The sequence below is a fragment of the Ochlerotatus camptorhynchus genome, unplaced genomic scaffold (genome assembly GCF_037179485.1).
Source record: "Ochlerotatus camptorhynchus isolate MF236.1 unplaced genomic scaffold, CSIRO-AGI_Acam_v1.1 ptg000284l, whole genome shotgun sequence".
Taxonomy (NCBI): Eukaryota; Metazoa; Arthropoda; class Insecta; order Diptera; family Culicidae; genus Ochlerotatus; species Ochlerotatus camptorhynchus.
Window position 1 is genome coordinate 4,989,359 of NW_027040773.1, and position 20,203 is coordinate 5,009,561.

The 20,203-nt window shown below is 46.5% G+C and overlaps 1 protein-coding gene across 1 annotated transcript; it reads left to right on the plus strand.

Annotated features, from left to right (window-relative positions):
* Nucleotides 1-5,494: 5,494 nt before the first annotated feature.
* On the plus strand, nucleotides 5,495-19,843 carry LOC135706566 (uncharacterized). The gene is made up of 6 exons (XM_065228219.1): nucleotides 5,495-6,011; nucleotides 6,197-6,233; nucleotides 17,716-17,772; nucleotides 18,504-18,625; nucleotides 18,694-18,864; nucleotides 18,928-19,843. The coding sequence occupies exons 1-6, from the start codon at nucleotides 5,965-5,967 to the stop codon at nucleotides 19,376-19,378; spliced, it is 885 nt and encodes a 294-aa protein (XP_065084291.1). The 5' UTR covers nucleotides 5,495-5,964; the 3' UTR covers nucleotides 19,379-19,843.
* The last annotated feature ends 360 nt before the right edge of the window (nucleotides 19,844-20,203 follow it).

A 20,203-nucleotide genomic window follows, 5' to 3' on the forward strand; every position in this document is an offset into this window, starting at 1 on the left:
GGTATGGGCAAAATTCAAAATTTGTTTTACAGAATTAGTCCTAGACTTAGTACACGGTCGACCACCTTGGTGGGATTGGTTTGTTTTGTTTTTTAGAATTTGAAGAGAAACTACTTAATACTACTATTTACAGCTTAAAACTAACCTACTCTACTATATACACTTAACCTACTATGTACAAATTGCTTATTAAAGCATGTTCAGAAAGATTGCATTTTTGAATAAATTTAGTTGTCATATCATCAATTTTGGAATCTACTTTGGGAATTTCTACCTCTTGATGGAGGTCTGCTATTCTTGTGTCGAATGGACGATCTAGGATCATCCTCAACACTCTATTCTGTGCAACCTGGATTTTGTTCCTGTGGGTCTGAGCGCACGATTCCCACACCGGGGCGGCATAGAAGATCGCGGGGGCTATGATCTGTTTGTAAACAGCCAGTTTGTTTTGCCTTGATACAAACACCTAACCAAGGCGGAGCACTTAACTAGGGTTTTCTCTATGTGCGAGCGGAACAGGAGCTTCTCATCGAACAACATCCCGAGATAAGTAACATCAGTGGACCACTCGACCCTTGTACCATCCATTATTACGGTACAGGAGGGAGACGGTTTAAGTTTTGGCGATTGTCTGTGAAGGAACATGATTGCTTGGGTTTTCGAGGCGTTGATTTTGATTTTCCACGTGGTGGCATAATCAGTAAAGGTGTCAAGGCATCGTTGGAGCTTGTTCGTAATTTCACGAGGCATCCTACCCTTGACGGCTATTGCGGTGTCATCTGCAAACAGAAAGAACACGCAACCGTCTCCTAGAGGAGGGATGTCCGACGTGTAGATGCTGTAAAGCAGTGGTCCCAGCAGACTCCCTTGCGGAACACCTGCTGGGATCGGAAATTGTCCCGAAAGGGAACTATTCAACGACACCCTGAACGACCTTTGCTGGAGATAGTTACGGGTGATTTTCACAAGGTATGGTGGAAAGTTGGAGTTACAAAGCTTGTATATAAGTCCGTCGTGCCAGACATTGTCAAACGCCTTTTCGACGTCTAACAAGGCCATGGCTGTGGACTTGGATACAGCTTTGTTACTTCGGATGTTATTCATCACCCGCACTAGCTGATGATTGGTGGAATGCCCCTTGCGGAACCCGAACTGTTCCGGAAGAAGAATGTCATGTTCCTCCACAAACTTGTTTAGTCGGCTGAGGATCAATTTTTCGAACAGCTTGCTCAGCGCTGAGAGCAGGCTAATCGGTCTGTAGCTTGACGGTAGTGAAGGGTCTTTCCCAGGTTTGCGGATCGGGATGATTTTTGCCACCTTCCAGATGCTTGGAAAGTAGTGCAGCTCCAAGCATCTGTTGAGGATGGCAGCCAGCAGCGAGTGCACCCTCGCGCTGAGATTTTTCAACTCTAGGTTGAATATTCCGTCAAACCCGGGAGCCTTCATGTTCTTACTGTGCTGAGCAAATTTGTTCCTCTGTAATCCGTTCTTCTGGAGGGACGGCACAAGGGGAGGCATCTAACGTCTGGACGCACTGCACAACCTGGTTCTCGAGTGGACTTGGGATTGTAGAGCCAAGCAAATGCGACTGGGCAATGTGCTCCCCAATTGCATTGGCCTTCTCTTCGTTGGTGATAAGCCGTTCGTCATTGACTCTAAGTGGTGGAATGGGCTTGGGGTGAGACTTCAGCACCTTGGCAACCTTCCAGAATGGTCTGGAACGGTCGTCCAGGTTCTGAACGAGCCGCCCGAAACTCTCGTTCCGGATTGAGACCATTCTGGAAGCGATCTGCCGATTCTGATCGACCATTTTGTATTTACGCTGCAGATCCCCAGTCCGCTGAAACTGGCGTCTACGAACATTTCTGAGCCGAATCAAGAGTTTGGTGTGGGAATCAATTGCTTGAAACTTACCCCTCACAGGAACTCGTCGAACGCACTCTTCGTCAGCCACGGATATGGCTTGATGGAGACCCTCCAGGGCCCGGTCGATGTCCTCCACTGTATCGAGCGGTGGGTTGTCGTCGATGTGGCGGTCGACCACGCGTCGAAACTGGACCCAGTTGACTCGATGGTAGTCCTTCCGCTGGCACGGTGCAGGGGCCACGTTGTAGCCCAGCTCGGTCAGCACCGGTTGGTGGTCCGAACTCAGGTCGTTGACGGCAACCGGCTTGGCTAATCTGGTGTTTGCCAAGAACAGGTCCAGCGTCGATGGGTTGCCCGTCGGTGATGTGAAGGTTGGTTCGTCCGGAAACCAGACGGAATAGAGACCATGCTGGGAATGGTCGAATAGCAGGCGGCCGTTCTGGTTCTGCTGGTAGTTCCGCCAGGCCTCGTGCCGGGCGTTCAGGTCCCCTCCGATTACAAAGCGGGCATTGGTGTGGGTTATGATGGCAAGGTCGTTCTTGAACTGCTGTGCTGTACCATTGCTAACGGTACATTGCCGGGGGCAGTAGACAACGATGAACCGGACGTTTCCGGTCGATGTTTCCACCTCAACGCCGACGGCCTCGATGATGGAAGTGCGGTAGTGGGGTAGGGTGCAGTACTTGATGCCTTTCTTGATGATGACCGCGACACCGCCCCCCGTGGAGCTGGTGCGATCAAGCCGGACAATGCTGTGGTCGGGCAGCCAGAAGCTGTCACCGGTCTTGAGGTGGGTCTCGGTGAGAAGGCCCACGTCGATGTCGTGCTTGCGGAGGAAGTCTGCAAGCTCAATGTTTTTCGCCCCTACGGAGCAAGCGTTCCAGTTGGCGATCTTTATGGGTTCACGGTCCATAATTAGCGACGAAGGAGATGATAGCTTGGAGCTGTTGTGTTCTTGTTGCGCAGGTGCGCTTGATGATGATGGCCTGGGCCAACAGTGTGACGATCTCATCCGTTGACAGCGGAGAATCGTCTGTAGCTTCACCGGTTGTACCGGCCAATCCCGGAGCAGGGGGATCCGTCGATGGGCCGGAGGCTTGACTGGGTACTGCAGCGGCAGCCGACTGGGCAGCAGCCAACTGTTGGTTGAGCGGGAGCGGCACCAACACTGGAATTGGCCGTGGCTGGACCGGTGATAACGGAGGAAAGTTCTGCGCGTTGTTTTCCGGGACCTTCTTGCGACCGGGCTGGTTGTTGGACGAGGCCTTCTTCCGGATCTCGGCGTATTCGGCCCGCTTCGGACAGGCCTTACTCGTGGCCTTGTGGGCAGCACCGCAGTTGGCGCATGTGGGAGCGGCTTCCTCGATGCTGTCGCAGTCGTCGATCTTGTGGTTTTTGCCGCATTTGATGCAGCGGCTGGCCATGCGGCAGTTCCTGGTGCCGTGCCCGAACAATAAGCAGTTCGAGCACTGAGTGACGCCACGGTGGGTTGGCTTATACCGCTCCCACTTCACTACGATGTGGAACAGTGTGCGTGTCGTATGGAGATCCTTCACGGTTGTGGAGTTCTTCTGCAGATGGACCAAGTAGAGCTGGTCACGATACTTGATGGCCTTGCTGCGGGTCATCTTGTGGATTTCGACCGGCTTGAGGCCGTTCGCCTTAATCTCGTCCATTAAGGTGGTGGTGTCCATGTCGTGGAGCCCGCGCAGCACCACTTTCAGCGGCTTGGTGGCCTCGACGTCGTGGGAGAAGTACTCCAGCTTCATCCTGTCCAAGAGGGCCTGGACTGCGTTGTAGTGATTTTCGGCCGAGACCATCAGTTTGTAGCCTTCCGTGCACCGTTGAATGGTGCAGCGAAGGCCCTGCTTAATGTAGAAATCCAGCTGCTCCCATAGCCCGGGAGGGAAGCCCTTCACATAGAAGGGTGGCAACTTAACTTTTTTCGGCACCGTCTCAGGGTCCGACTGCGGCTGCGCTCCGTTCTGCAGGGCGGAGAACGGATTGTTGCTCAGCAGCTTTTTTGCTGCTGATACGGTGGCGCTGCTGTCTTCAGGTCTGGGTCGTTTAGTTCCGGGAGGCCCCGGCTGCGGGTCCGCAACGCCTGTCGGGATGGGCAATGGGGTTTTCTTCTGCTTCTTCTGGGCTGGCTCGGTGGCCGCGCCGTCTCCTGGGAGAGTCTGTTTTCCCGGTAAACCGGCACTCGCGTTACCGCGCGATTTCTTACCCATGGCTGGGTCAGCGAGAGCGTCACTACACAACGCGGAGCTAATTCGACTTGCGAACGAACGAACGAAACTAGAGAGAATTCAAATCGACTGAACTGCTCAACAGTCTGGCAGCGAATGATGAGCAGTGGCATGAGAGCAGCGCTGATTTATATCTTTTCAGGTTCAAGCAGAATGATGTGCAACCAAGTGGTATTCGTTTATGATGACTGGGTTTGGGAAAAAGGCTTATTTCATTAAATCAGTGATAAAATTATCATTTGTACATTTTCAAAAGTTTAAATACAGAAAAATTGGAAAAATATTTATTTCAACAGGTTTTTTATGTAATATCCTATCGATTGGCGTATTTGGATTTTAATTTCATCTATAAATGACAAAGTTACAAGCGTTCAAAACCTAACACTCCTTCACCACACATGCTTGCACCCCAGTATAGTCGACAAAGACGTTCTACGTCAAAAAGGAAGATGTGGTGAATGTTGAACCGACAGCTCAGTAGGCCTAGCATTTACAATATTAAAAACCAGTTAGTCTTTCATAACCAACGATCGAGTCTAGATCAACCGTCCCTCGGAGCGATAGGAAGTCATACAATAAAGATCCATATAATAATTGAATAACAAGTTTTCATTAAATACCACACATAGCAAACAAATAGTTTCGGGATTATTATTTTCTTTATTAGAGTGACGTTGAGATTAAGGCTGGTTTGTCTTTTCAGTTCCGAGATCTTCAGGGAAATCCAAATAACATCAGAGAAGTTCTGAAATTTTTGGGTTATTTCATTACTTTCAGGAATGTTCCATGTACTTAAAGGAAGATCAGAGAACTTCACAGCAGTTTTATTAATTAATTGCAGAACTGAAACGTTGGATATGAAACATCGTAGCGTTTTGATCCACCGTTCACTGAAAAGCCGATATCATGAAATATAGTATTTTTATGTTTTATGACGAGCTGATTGCAGACAATTTGTAATTCGAACTAAATTGTGTGTACATTCCTAAATTACAACCTTTAAAACGAGCGGTCAGTTGGTTTGAGTTGGATGGGGGCGCAGAAAAATGACAAATTAGTAAGTAACCAGCTCTAAATTTACGATGACAGCCCTGAACAGGACCCTCTAATAACCACTAGTTCAAATATCCTCGAAAAGGGCTCACACGCCTCACACCGCATCCCATCGGAAAATTTTCATATTTTCATTCCATACGAGCATATAAACAAATATCTGCGCAAGCGCTTTCCCTCGCCCCGTCAATCAGCTGTTGCCTGTCAGCGTTGGCTGATTTTCACATAGCTTCCCAATTACTCACCACCCCCAGGCACACAAAGTGCCTCAAATGTGTATGTTTTTCATTACAACCCAGTCCCTCCCTCACCGTGGAACCCCAACATCGAGTGTGCTGCCCGTCACCAAGGAGAGCAGAATCAAAAGTCAAAACTTTTCCTTTATTGATTCATATCGCGGTTTTTGTTGAGACTGAGTTGCAATTTGTTGATCCATTTTTATGCTCTGTACATATCGGAATCGTTTAGTTTAGTCATTAAATGTGGTGGAAAATGTGAAAGCGAAGGCAAGAAGCATCACAGTTTGCAGTTTTTAAGCTTTTAATGTGTTCTAAATGGGTAGCAGATAGTGAGTTAGTTTTCAATAGTTTATCGACAATAGAGCAAATTCGGGTAGGGCAGATCGACTGCTGCAGTTCGCCGTGGAAAATGATGCCGATTCATTGGCCACAACGCAATCCATCATCTGCACTGACGACCGCAAACCTTCCATCGAAAGAGTATCCACTTTAGGGGGCCTCCGGTCTAGGTCCCACTCAATAAATCTGAGTGTACATGTGTGCTCCACTTGCAAACTATGGGAAATTGCTTCAAAGGATGCCTTTCGCAGGAAAATCAAGCGCGGTAAGCCTAAAAACCACGAAGCAAGGGATGTGCGTGCAAGGTTAAAATCGATAATTTATTTGCGTTGCCTTCTGTTTTTTTTTGCGTACTGCTGCTACCTCTGGGAAACCGTTGTTCCGGCTTACCAACGCACGCAAACCCTTTTGCGGTGGCATTTTGGGCGAACGGGATTGGACCGCAAAAAGCAATCGAACGTTGGCCGCTAGTGATAGCCAGTATGAGGTAATTGTGATTTAATTCAAGGCATTTTTTCGTTCTGCTGTTTGTGAGTCAATTGAAATTAATTTGAATCCGGTCATTAGTGCTCTAAGTATCATAAATCAAGGACGTTAGGCCCGAATGGACTTTTGGCTACGGAGATTTGACTTAAATTCAGCCTTCTGATAAATCTGGACGCGGAATTCAATGTACCACTGTTCCCCTAGTAATCGAAACCAGATTCTTTCGACATAATTTTGTTTATCAAGTAACTGGTGATAACTTAATGAAAATTGTTCTACACATTTCTTAGTTTTAGAATATGGCACTTGAAATAAGACAATTAACCCTCAATTGCCCAATTTTTGTTTTATTAGGTCTGCATGCTTTATTTCGAAAGGCTTTCAGGCAATATGAAAAAAATAATATGGATATTATGGTGATCTAGATCGATTTAGCTCAGGCCTGCCCAACGTACGGCCTGCGGGCCGGATTGCTACCTCATTTAATGCGGCCCGCAACGAGTTTGGAAAACTAAGAAATTTAACTAAAATTGGAAGCATCAAAATTTCCCATACATTTGCTTAGACCACAAGGTGTCCCACATCAAATTGCATCACGGAAAAAACGCTGTAGAAAATTACCTAGTTGACCGATCCTTTTCAAACTTTCAGACAATAAAATATAACCCATTAATAAGCTTGGCATGTCTATTTCATTATACTTCAATACCATAACCGTACGCTCACACCTTACGCTTAACTCCACTCATTTGTTTCTGTACAACATCTGGCTGCAGCTTCTTCTGTACGGGAGCCCACTTTTTCATCATGCCTTCCTTAGATTTGACCTCCTTGGGATGCTTTCGTAGTGCCTGCTTCATTATAGCCCATTTCGATGGGCCTTAGTTCCGGTGCGTTGGGGGGGTTGGGTTGATGTCCTTGGGTACGAAAGTGACCCCGTTGGCTTCGTACCACTCCAAAGCAGATCGTAGGGCCTTCGTGTTGCTTCAACAGAGGAAGCAGACGCTTCTGTAGACACTCCTTGAGGTCGATCTCCCCGTTCACAGTCCCGGTAGTCCCGAGCGGCGCACTCCGTTTGCCATATGAGCAGATCGCTTGCCAAATCATGTATTTCTTAGCAAACTTTGAATGTTTCTGTTTCCTTACTTCCTTCGGAACATCAAACTTGTGCTGGGCGGTGAAGAACAGTAGCGCCCCGGAAGCTGCTGGAAGTCCGCCTTGGAGTAATTCTCATCATTCATGATGAGACAATGAGGCTTCGTCAGCATCTGGGTATACAGTTTCTGGGCCCGTGACTTTCCCACCGTATTTTGTCGTTCGTCACGATTTGGAACCTTCTGCACTTTGTACACACTTAAATTTTTTCGCCGGGATGCCAACAACCGAGTAGTTCTGCAATTTATTTTGCTGAGATTCAGTAAAACAATTGCCGATACTCAGCTAATCAATAACCAGCCGAGGTAATCGGCTGTTGGAAATTTTACCGAGCTAGATTATGTGTGTACGTATGCAGTCCCTCCCGGTCCTTGGCTCTCTGAACGAAAGACTTGGACAGATTCAGCTTTTTGACCACATCCTTGACCGAAGCATTGGGATTCCGCTTAAACGTTTTCACGACACGCTTTTGATCGTGACCACTAATAGAACATCCATTCTCACCGCATTTCTCCTTCCGTTCGATGCTCAGAGTTTCGTAGTAACGTTTAATAACACAACTCACCGTTGACTGCACGATTCCGAGTGGTTTTCCGATGTCCCTGACAGCGATACAAATACAGTGCAAACAATACACTCTAAACTACTTCTACCTAAATTACCAAGAGAAAATACCCAACGAAACCAAACGTACTTATTTAATGGGCAGTCCTAGTTTTTCTCGAAAATGCTGGTAGTAGCTTTGGTGATGGTTGAAGTCGGAAGAGCATGGCTTGACTCTTGGTTTCGTTCACTTTGATTTTCCTGCTGGTCAGGTACGAGACACCTTGTTGAAGCCGAGACCGTTAGTGCATGGGAGTCCAACCGTTGGCCATGATGGCACTGTCATCTACGTACAGCGCCAGGCTGCAGCCAGCAGGGAGTTGTGGAACGTCGGAGGTGTAAATGTTTTATAGGATGGGCCCGATGAGGCTGCCTTGAGGCATCCCCACTGGAACCTCGTGAAGTTCTGAGGTGGCATCTGAAAGATGTACTCGAAACGTTCGATTTATCAAATAGTTTCTTACCATTCTCGTGAGGTATTTTGGGAAGTTCGCCTGCACCATCTTATGGACAAGTCCATCGTGCCACACGTTGTCGAAGGCCTTTTCCACATCCAGGAGTACCATGGCTGGGTTGTTAGAGAGTGACTTGTTCCGTTGGGTGGTGTTCTCAACTCGGACTAGTTGATTTACGGTAGAATGCCCCTTCCGAAAACCGAATTGCTCCGTTCTTGTGGTGTTCTTCGACGTGTTCCATCAGATGCTGGAGAATAAGCTGTTCGAATATTTTGCTGACTGCTGATAGCAACGTGATGGGCCTGTAGGTTGATGGAGCAGTTGGATCATTTCCAGGTTTAGGAATAGGGATGACTTTATCTGTCTTCCATCTGGTCGGGAAGTAGCTTAGCTGGGAGCATCTATTAAAGATTGCTGCCAGGAATCGGAATGCTTTGCTGGAGAGCTTCTTCAGAACCAGATTGAAGATAGCGTCGTTGCCGGGTGCCTTCATGTTCTTGCCACGCATCACTGCTGCACGTACCTCATTTTTGGTCACTTGACCGATGAATGGAGCATCGTCGACTTGCTCGTCAAGGTGGTTGATTTGTATCTTCGTGGGGACTCACCATGCCTGCACCGATGTTGTGGGCTTCGATGTGTTTGTTGGCGATAGCGTTGGCCTTCTCCGATGGGGGCACCGATATGCCTCCGGCGTCGTCTTTCAATGGAGGAACTATTGTTGGCCTTTTCTTCATAATTTTGGCCACCTTCCAGAACGGCCTCGAGTAGTCGATCAGTTGTTCGATGCTGGTGGAGAACTGCTGGTTCCTGATCAACATCATTCAATCCCTAATCAGGCAGTTGAGGAGAGAGACTTGTTGTTTTTTTCAGGAGGCATCTGGTTCACTGGAATATTCGCCTGACGGTGTTTCGTTGCTGCATAAGCTGCCGGGTGTAGGTATCAATCATGGTGAATTGTCGCCTCACCGGTACCCAGCGGATGCTAGCTTGTTCTGTAGTGTGCACAATTTCCTCGAATACTTCCAGTTTGTTGTCGATGGCTTCGATGGATGGCATATCCATATTTTCGGGAAGTCGTGAGTCCATCAGGCGTCTGAAAACCACCCTGAAGATCCGATGGTAATCTCGTCTCATCGTCACCGACGCTGTTGTTGGGTTGAAATTTAGTTCACATACTACCGGGTAGTGGTTAGAGCTCAGTCCATGATAGGTGACTGGTTTCGAGAGTGCCAGGTCGGACAGGAACACGTCGAAGGTGGATGTTATTCCAGCTGGGGAGAGGAACGTTGTTTCGTACCCAAAGTGGATGATACACGTACCTGAGCTGAGGTGGTCTGCCAGGAGGACACCGTTTTTTGATGCAGTTGTGATTTTGCCACAGGGTATGGCGCGCATTGAGTTCTCCGGCCACCATAAAGCCGGTTCTGTTGTTGGTGAGCTTTTGGAGATCTTCCGCTAAGATTTTGGATGTGCCATTACTGTCTACACATTGCCGAGGTATGTAGACGGCAAACAGCGTGATGTGTCCATGAAGAGCGTGTATTTTAACGCCGATTGCTTCAATGATGCTTGTTTTCGGATGTGGTAGGATTTCATAGCGAATGCCATACTTGGTGATGTCAGGCAAACCGCCACCACTTGAGTTGGGGCGATCTAGCCCGATAACGATGTGAGCTGGGAGTGAGAAATTGCTGTGTTAAGCCGGGTTTCGGTGATAACTCCCACGTCGATGCTTTGTTGGGCAAGGAAGTTGCTCAACTCAATCTTTTTCGCTCTTATAGAGCGAGCGTTCCAATTGTAAATTCGGATACTGTGGGGCTCAGTTGACCCCGTATTGGCATACCATGTATTCTAGGACCTTGACCTGGTCCGAACGGGTCTGGCACTGCTTCAAACGATTGCAGAGCTCGGTAAAGATGAACCACAGCTGGGCAGAACTCTAGAGCACCTCTTCGCTTTGCTCGGGAGATGAATCCGCTGATGGAACATTTATACCCGCTCTGGTGCGAGGATCGATACTACATACGTTCATGCTTATGTTGGTTGATCCCGGCGTTGACTGCGGACTGTGAGCTCACAAAATTTGATGCTCCGGCGGGTACCGAGCTATTCGGTAGCGCAGAAAAATCCTTCATAGTCAGCGCAGGTGCAGTTGAACCCTTTCTGACTTCCTTCCGACCTGGCTGGTTCGAGGGTGTTGCTTGTTGTCGAGCCCGTATGTATTCGGCACGCTTGGGGCAGCTACGATCTGTAGCCGGATGAGCGCCGTCGCAGTGGCACATCGTTTCGCTGGTGCACTCTTTGTCGAGCACTTCTCGGTAGCGTGGGTTTCGTCACAGCTCGCTTGTTGCGGTAGGCTTCTCACCGTACGATGATGTGCGCAACGTGCTTCACGTCTCAAGTAGAACGATTCATCGAGGTTTGCACAGTCCCCCTTCCTTTTGATGATGTGAGCCACCTGGCCGATGAGGTTGTGTTCCTTCTTCAAACGTTCCAGCAGCGCTTTTGGGTCAACCAGCGGAAGACCACGAAGCACTACCCGGTAGGGTCATTCATTTGGTTTGTCGTGCATGTAATATTCATACCCGCACTGCTTCAGATGTTTTTGTACTTGGTTCATTTTGAGACCAAATCGGATGATTTTGTACGTCGGCTTGACGTGGCACGAACGCATTTTTTTCGGTGAGGGTTACAAAATCGATGTTTTTAACCACCAGGGGTGGTTGCTTTCCCTTTCCGGCGCATTTTCCGAAGTTGAAACCACCGGGGTCGGCTGACTTTTGGTAGTCTGGGATTGATGCTTCAGCGTGATGAATGAGTTGTTATTCAACAACTGCTGCTGCAACTTATCTTCGTCTACGACAGTTTGGATTCCGGTTTTCTTCCGCTTCCCTAGCAGCACACTTGTCACTGAAAAGTCGTGGTAACTTGTTTGCAACTTATTCCAGTTACAATCAAGTTGCAGCAACCTATTTTGATGGAAGTGTGTTGCTTGGGTTGGGCTTGGTGCCTGTGGGGAAACCAGCCGCGTCGAACGGCGTCTCATCTAAGTCCATCTCCTTCCGATGCGCGCGAAGTTCTCAGAGCGGGCGAAAAACACGTCCGAACGTGCCGCTTGTGTGACAATTAATGATTTTGAAGCAAAATAGAGCGTCACATATCATATGAGTTCGGTTTTTTTTATCTCCTTGATTTGTTTTCCGTCGATCTTGTTTTCCGTGCTGAGCACCAATGCTACCGACGCCAGGGAGGTAGCTCCCACACCTGAACCCTACCTATCAACTCATGAACCGGGGACCAACGGTTTTACTTCCCTTCCGAAGGAAGGCGTGATCAGAAATGTTTTGCCTGAGAACATCCTGGCGGCGCCGACTGGGATTGAACCCAGGCCTGCTGGGGTGAGAGGTAATCACGCTTATCTTTACACCACCGGCGCCACTTAAGTTACGATTCTTGGAGAGTTTTTTAAGCGCCGATCTTTTAACCGACTTCAGGTGCTTAAGAAGGTTGCTACGATGAAAGTAAAAACTTAAACTGTTGTTTCGACGCTCAAATCCTGCAACATGTTCTCCCAGTTAATAGAGGATTTCGAGAAGTCCGTTTTCCTGAATGTATAACGAGTAGCTTCGGTGACAAGGTCATAAGGAACACATTCCTTCACGAACATCTGAAGAGGTCGATGATGGCGGCATTCCTGAACAAGTCCACAAAGACGTAGTCCTTCGTCAAAAGGATTGCTACCTATAAAAATAAAGTTCTTTAAAAAACATTCCTACGACCACATAACAGAAACATTGTCAATTCTGTATACTTCTCATGCAAATCTGTAATAAAATCTTCCCGATTGGGTGTAGTTTAAGAATCAATGTTGATCGTTTTATGGATCATTTGCAATATGTTTATGGGTAATTTGTACAATTTCAATGCTCATTCTTGTGATGCTAAATTTTATATAAAAGTTGGATCATATTGATATTTTTTATGAATCATTCAAACTTTTTCTATGGATTTTCACCGGGGTTTTATGGATCATTTGGGTATAATTTAAGGAAAGTTTTATCAATTCTAAATTTCGATACCGATTCTACCACCGAGTAAAGCTGTATTTTATACAACAGTGCAAGGCTCGTACTACGAAAATTGGTGCGAGCACGAAAAATTATCGAGAAGCGAGATTTTCTTTGTTAAAACGTCAGACGCATCCAAAATAGACGATTGTGTGTTATGTGTGTATAAAGGGTGATACGGTCAAAATTTGGTCAAGGGAAAACGCGTGTAAATCGGTGAAATCGTTTATTTAAAAAATCAAATTAAATTTCTTTTTCAAGTTCAATTAGTATAAAATTCAGGAAAAATATTCGGTTGGGCTTCCGCTTTTCCAAATCCGAATTGCCGGGCCTTACGCTTGACCCCTGCCATCAGATTTTGTACAGCCACCTTGTCCACCTTCTTCGCCGCAGAAAGCCAGTTTGCCTTGAACTGCTGCTCGCCCTTAGCAGTTTTTTTGGTCTTCTTTAGGTTCCGCTTGACAATAGCCCAGTATTTCTCAATTGGGCGGAGCTCTGGCGTGTTGGGAGGGTTCTTGTCCTTGGGAACCACCTGCACGTTGTTGGCGGCGTACCACTCCATGGCCTTTTTACCGTAATGGCAAGATGCCAAATCCGGCCAAAACAGTACGGAACAACCGTGTTTCTTCAGGAAAGGCAGCAGACGTTTATTCAAACACTCTTTCACGTAAATTTCTTGGTTGACAGTCCCGGAAGCTATGAAAATGCTGCTTTTCAAGCCACAGGTACAGATGGCTTGCCAAACCAGATATTTCTTTGCGAACTTTGACAGTTTCATGTGCTTGAAAACATCTGCTACCTTTCCCCTTCCTTTTGCCGTATAAAACTCCTGTCCCGGAAGCTGCTTGTAGTCGGCTTTGACGTAGGTTTCGTCGTCCATTACCACGCAGTCAAACTTCGTCAGCATCATCGTGTACAGCCTCCGGGATCGCGCTTTGGCCGTCGTATTTTGTTTATCATCGCGATTTGGAGTCACTACCTTCTTGTAAGTCGATAGTCCGGCTCGTTTTTTGGCTCGATGCACGGTTGTAGACGATACACCCAGCTTATTTGCGGCATCTCGGAGAGAGAGGTTAGGGTTTCGCTTGAAACTACCGGCAACTCTCTTTGTCGTCTCAGCGGCTTCCGGTTTTCGATTTCTCCCCGATCCAGACTTCCTGGCTGTCGACAAACGTTCCTCAAACACTTTAATTACATTTGTAACGGTTGATTTGGCAACTTTTAGCGATTTTGCCAACTTTGCGTGCGAGTAGCTCGGATTTTCGCGATGCGCGAGCAAAATTTTGATACGCTGCTCTTCTTGCTTGGACGGCATTTTGACAACTGAAGAGTGAATTCCAAAATCAAAATAGGAGCAACATTCTACACACACACACCTTCAAAATGAGGGGTGTTCAGGTTTTTTAAATGCAAAATTAAAAGAAATACGTCAAGTTGATATTGACCAAATTTTGACCGTATCACCAACAATCAATACGAAACTAACGATTTTAAATTGGCTCACCACTTTAGTAGCCTATTGGTCCCAAGCAAACGATTAACGTACCCTATTCTAGTTGAAATTCTATTACTACACTATGTTTGTTTTGATTCGCTATGAAAGTTTGACAGATAACATCAGGGGTGTGTGGATTCATGCAGAACATGCAGGGGTGAGTGAAATAGCTTGGGACTGCTTGGGACCGTTGTTCTGGTACTGAGTGAGCCAAAAATAATAATGATTTTCTTCGGGACCCAGTGGTCTTAGAGTTACCTCTATGGTATCACCCTTTAATGTATGTGTTTATGTTTTGCCCATTGTTATACCAAAAAATGAAAGAATTATGCTAGTCAAACATTAATACATTTACCCTATTGCAAATAGGCTAATTGACGGGCATGTTGGCTGCATGCGATAGGTTAATCTATGACGAACTTCAACCACGCAACTTCGAAATCGTAGCACCATAGAGGTAACTATAAGACTAGAAGGTCCCGAAATAACGTGCTCAACTTTTTGGCTCAGCTCTGGTACTCTCTTCGGTCCCAAGCTAATCGATTCACCCCTCGTAACATAGGAAAAACCAATAACCCTCATTTTATCTCTCAAACTTTCATAGCGAATCAAAACAAACAGTGCGTAGTACTAGAATTTCGACTAGAATGGGGTACGTTAATCGTTTGCTTGGGACCAATAGGCTAGTCAAGCAGTGAGCCAATTTAAAATCGTTAGTTTCGTATTGATTGTGGGTAGCACTGCAGGAACTTTGCTGGACGCGACAAAAGGTACGGAGAAGTGGGCATCGAGCGGCTACTTTCTACCAGAGCTGTGGCACCACCAACGAGCTGGGAACCGGCTTTGTAGTGCTGGGTAAGATGCACCAACGCGTGATTGGTTGGAAGCCGATCAACGCGAGGATGTGCAAGCTGAGGATCAAGGGCCATTTCTTAAACTACAGTATCATCAACGTGCACTGCCCACACGAAGGAAAACCCGACGACGAGAAAGAAGCGTTCTATGCGCAGCTGGAGCAGGTGTACGACGGCTGTTCGCAACGGGACGTCAAAATCGTCATCGGCGACATGAACGCTCAGTTAGGACGGGAGGCAATGTATAGACCGGCAATCGGGCCAAACAGCCACCATGCCGTATCGAACGACAACGGCCAACGATGCGTGAACTTTGCAGCCTCTTGGGGTTTGGTAGTTCGAAGTGCCTTTTTCCCCCGCAAGGATATCCACAAAGCCACCTGGAGATCACCTGACCAACACACAGAAAACCAAATCGATCACGTTCTAATCGACGGGAAATTTTTCTCCGACATTATCAACGTCCGCACGTACCGTAGTGCGAACATAGATTCGGACCACTACCTAGTTGCAGTATGCATGCGCTCAAAACTCTAGACGGTGCATAACACCCGTCGAAGTCGAACGTCACGACCCAACTTTGAGCAACTACGGGACGCCGGAGTTGCCCAAGACTACGCGCAGCAGCTGGAAGTTGCACTACCCACGGAATAGCAGCTTGGCGCAGCTTCTCTTGAAGATGGCTGGAGGTACATCCGTTCAGCCATAGGCAGTACTGCTGCAGCGGCACTAGGTACTGCAATCCCGGACCGAAGAAATGACTGGTTGCAAACTGTTAGTAGAGGAGAAGAATGCGGCACTGGTGAGAATGCTGCAACACCGCACGAGATTGAGCGATACAGACAAGCACAGAACAGACAACACTCGGTTTTCCGAAGGAAGAAGCGTCAGTAGGAAGACCGAGATCGCGAGACGATGGAAAATCTGTACCGCGTAAACGACACACGGAAGTTCTATGAGAAGCTAAATAGTTCGCGCAAGGGCTACGTGCCGCATGCCGATATGTGCAAGGACTTGGACGGTAACCTTCTCACGAACGAGTGTGAGGTGATTGAGAGGTGGAAGCAGTACTATGACGAGCACCTCAACGGTGAAGCAGCAGAAAACGAAGGTGGCACGGCAACAGACCTTGGAGCACGCGCAGAAGACGACAGGCTACCGGCCCCTGATCTTCAAGAAGTTGAGGAGGAGATCGGTCGGCTGAAGAACAACAAAGCAACTGGTGTAGATCAACTACCAAGTGAGCTATTGAAATACGGTGGTGAAGCACTGGCTAGAGCGCTGCACTGGGTAATTGCCAAGATTTGGGAGGAGGAGATATTACCGGAGGAGTGGATGGAAGGTGTCGTATGCCCAATCTACAAAAAGGGCGACAAGTTGGATTGCTACAACTACCGCGCAATCACACTGCTGAGCGCCGCCTACAAGGTGCTCTCCCAAAATCTATGCCGCCTTCTGTCACCATTTGCAAGAGAGTTCGTGGGGCAATACCAGGCGGGATTCATGGGTGCCCGCGCTACCACGGACCAAATTTTCGTGATTCGGCAGGTTCTGCAGAAATGCCGCGAATACAACGTGCCCACACATCATTTTTTCATCGATTTCAAATCCGCATACGACACAATCGATCAAGATCAGCTATGGCAGATTATGCACGAGTACGGATTTCCGGATAAACTTATGCGATTGGTCAAGGCGACGATGGATCGAGTGATGTGCGTTGTTCGAGTATCGGGGACACTCTCGAGTCCCTTTGAATCTCGTAGGGGGTTACGGCAAGGTGATGGACTTTCGTGTCTGCTGTTCAAGTGAAAAGTGTGATCAGAAGAGCTGGGATAGACACGAGTGGCACGATATTCAGGAAGTCCATCCAGCTCCTTGGCTTCGCCGATGACATTGACATTATGGCACGGAACTTTGAGATGATGGCGGACACGTACATCAGACTGAAGGCTGAAGCTAGACGGATTGGACTTGCCATCAACGCATCAAAGACAAAATACATGAGAGGAAGAGGTTCTAGGGAAGACAATGTCACCCCGAGTTCAGATTGACAGTGACGAAATCGAGGTGGTCGATGAGTTCGTGTATTTGGTGACCGCCGAAAATCATGCCAGCAGAGAAATTCAAATACGCATTATGGCAGGGAATCGTGCCTACTTTGGACTCCGGAGGACGCTCCGGTCGAATAAAATTCGCCGCCGCACGAAGTTGACTGTCTACAAGACGCTGATTAGACCGGTGGTCCTCTACGGCCACGAGACCTGGACTATGCTCGTGGAGGACCAACGCGCCCTTGGTGTTTTCGAACGGAAGGTGTTGCGTACCATCTACGGTGGAGTGCAGATGGATGACGGAACGTGGAGGGGGCGAATGAACCACGAATTGCACCAGCTGCTGGGAGAACCATCTATCGTCCACATTGCAAAAATTGGGCGACTACGGTGAGCTGGGCACGTCGTAAGAATGCCGCACGACGACACAGTGAAAATGGTTCTAGAAAGCGACCCAACAGGAACAAGAAGAAGAGGCGCGCAGCGGGCAAGGTGGATCGACCAAGTAGAAGGTGACCTGCGGACCCTTCGCAGACTACGAGGCTGGCGAAGTGTTGCCATGGATCGAGTAGAGTGGAGACGACTTCTTCGGACAGCAGAGGCCAACAAGGCCTTAGCCTGATTGGTAAGGTAAGTAAGTTGGCTGCTTGGGTAGAAATGAGCAAGTTAATCAATAAATGATCATGAACGTAAATATGATTAGTAAAAACACAACACAAACAGCAATGGACTTCGAAATATTACCGCTTAATTGAAAATAAAGCTGCTCAACTTTTATCGTTACTTATTTTTTGTAGATGTTGGTCGAAGGATCATCACAGCAGCAAGTGAAAATCAAGCAGAACAAATCAAAAGTAAGTTGATAGAAATCAGAAACTTCTCACGGTGTATTTGTTAGAGTAGCTTTAAAACATGAAAATGGGCGAGCCCACCATCTTTCCCGCATAAACAATAACCATAAGAAGCGCCTAACCACCAATTCGGGATATCATCCCAACTTTATGTGGTATGGTCGTACCATCTATGATATCGTTAGTGTATGGTACCCATTTATTAGGGTTTGAAAGACGAGACTTTTCCCATTATGTAGACACTATTCAATTTTTCATCTGGGGTTCTGGAAAAAGACAACATATTCTCGATATTTTCCAAATACTGATAGAAAAATAACCCATAGAAATACACGCTCAATTTGGCCCATATTTAATATGGAAAAGTTCCCTCGATGAAATATTTCATTAGTAGGGGAAGATAGGGCATAGTGAACAGGTGAGGCATTGTGAGATTCTTGTGCTTTAGCTTTAGATTTCTTGCGATTCGAAACAAATTAATTGGTCATTACAATGGTGATATTGAGACTACTACCAATCAATTTGTTTCGACTTTTTTCAACTTCTATTCAATTTTCACACTATCTTACTCTAGCGGAACTATCAACCTACCCTCTTGCTAATAAATTATCACACTAAAGCTTCATGTTGACATTAGATAGTATTTCCAACCAGCTATTTTGTTTTAATGTTACTCTAACTAAGACACCGTGCTCTATGTTTAAGATAATATAAAAAATTTGCTTAATTTACAGAAGAAAACGAAGCTTTTTGGGAAAATTTGGCAAAGAAAAGGAGATGTGGAGTACTCAAGACTGAACAAATCAAACAATAATTTTATAAGCAAGAGTAATAATAATGACCATCAGAAATCAGGGTCAGTTCTCAACTGAATATAAATCGGATAAATCCAGCAAAAATGACTATCTGCTTTCAAACTTTCAGATCAGAAATTCAACTGCAGTGCCTCGATGCACACTCGCTTCTGCTGGTGTCGAAGGATAGCAATACTCGAAAGAATGGATATCATGATCTCAATACGGATATGACTTCCACTCCTGGGAGTTCCTTGGATCTGGAGTGGGAGAATGATTACGGATACCAGAATAGCAATTGGTAAAATCAGTGTTAACGTATGTAGTGAATGAGACTTCCTAAGCGACATAGTTCTTTTCTTAGGCAACTGCGACCAATCGACGACCAACAGCTCCCTTACCCTACACCGATGGATCCTGTGTTCAAAGTGGAGGAATGGTCCATTCTCAAGAAAAGCAAAGACCGTATCAACTGCATACGACGGTTGGATCGTGGTCCATTGCTGCACGCTCCGGATAATGGAACCGGTGCCAGCACCCATCCCCTGTCCAGCGTCGGTGCGAACGGGTCCGGTGTCATCGGAACGCCCTCGATCGTGAGCTGTGGTTCGTATGCTTCCTCTTCACACATATCAACGCCGGAGGATTCGCTCGAGTGGGATATTGATCAGGATCGACAGCTTAAGTCGGAAAACGAATCTCTGGATCTCGAAACTAAGGAGCTGCTGTTGGAAATCGAGCTGCTGAAGAATCGCGTTCTCAACGAGACTGGTGCTAACCTGAAGGATCTGAAATACGACGAATCAATCAGTTGATTCCGCTTTCGCGGATAGTGAGCTTGCCTCACGGAATGGTATGAGACGAGGGAAGGACCGAAAATCAAACGATTGACTTTAAATTATTATAGGGAAAATTGAATACAATGTAGAACATGTTGAAACACATTTTAGAACAGAGAAATGTAACCCAGATCAAAACAAGTGTACCGAAAATTTCGTAGGGAATTGTTTCGAAACACAAAGATAGACGAATAGTACCAGTGTAATCTATATTTATTGTGAATTCTATATATTCCACAGTTTATGAAACACTCCTTAGACAGAATCAAATCCGAAAACGAACAATGCAAAAAAGGAAGAATGATCGATTGGTAATCGCCGTAATTGATCAACAAACGAGAAAAAGCATTTATTTTCCAAGTGCAGAATGAAACAAAACTTTATCGAGTACCGTAAGGAAAGGTCGCTATAATACGAACAAGGTGCATAATAAATACTGAATTATCGCTGAGTTTTATGGTTAAGTTTAAACTCTAGAAAAATATTTTGAGCGCAATAATTATTCATAAAACTGTTCCGAAACACTCAATTGAATTAAAGTATTGTAGGGCAGTTTATACAAAATCATGTGTCCGATGAGAGTAGTTCTGTAAAAAAAATACATCATTGTATTCACTCCTAATCTTATCTATTGATTCTTGATTCGTCACACTATTGGACGAAAAATAATTAACGAAAAATTGCCGTCAACATAAAAAAGAATGATAACTGTGGGATTTGAGAATTTATCCTCCGGCTGAGAATTACCCAGCGCCACTGGAGCGCAGCAAAACAGCACACAAGATGACAGCAGCAGCAGCA

Coding starts and splice junctions, on each gene's coding strand:
- LOC135706566 (XM_065228219.1), top strand. CDS start 5,965: ATGGGAAATTGCTTCAAAGGATGCCTTTCGCAGGAAAATCAAGCGCG. Junction 6,012..6,196: donor TCGCAGGAAAATCAAGCGCG/GTAAGCCTAAAA, acceptor GACCGCAAAAAG/CAATCGAACGTTGGCCGCTA. Junction 18,865..18,927: donor GGATACCAGAATAGCAATTG/GTAAAATCAGTG, acceptor TTCTTTTCTTAG/GCAACTGCGACCAATCGACG.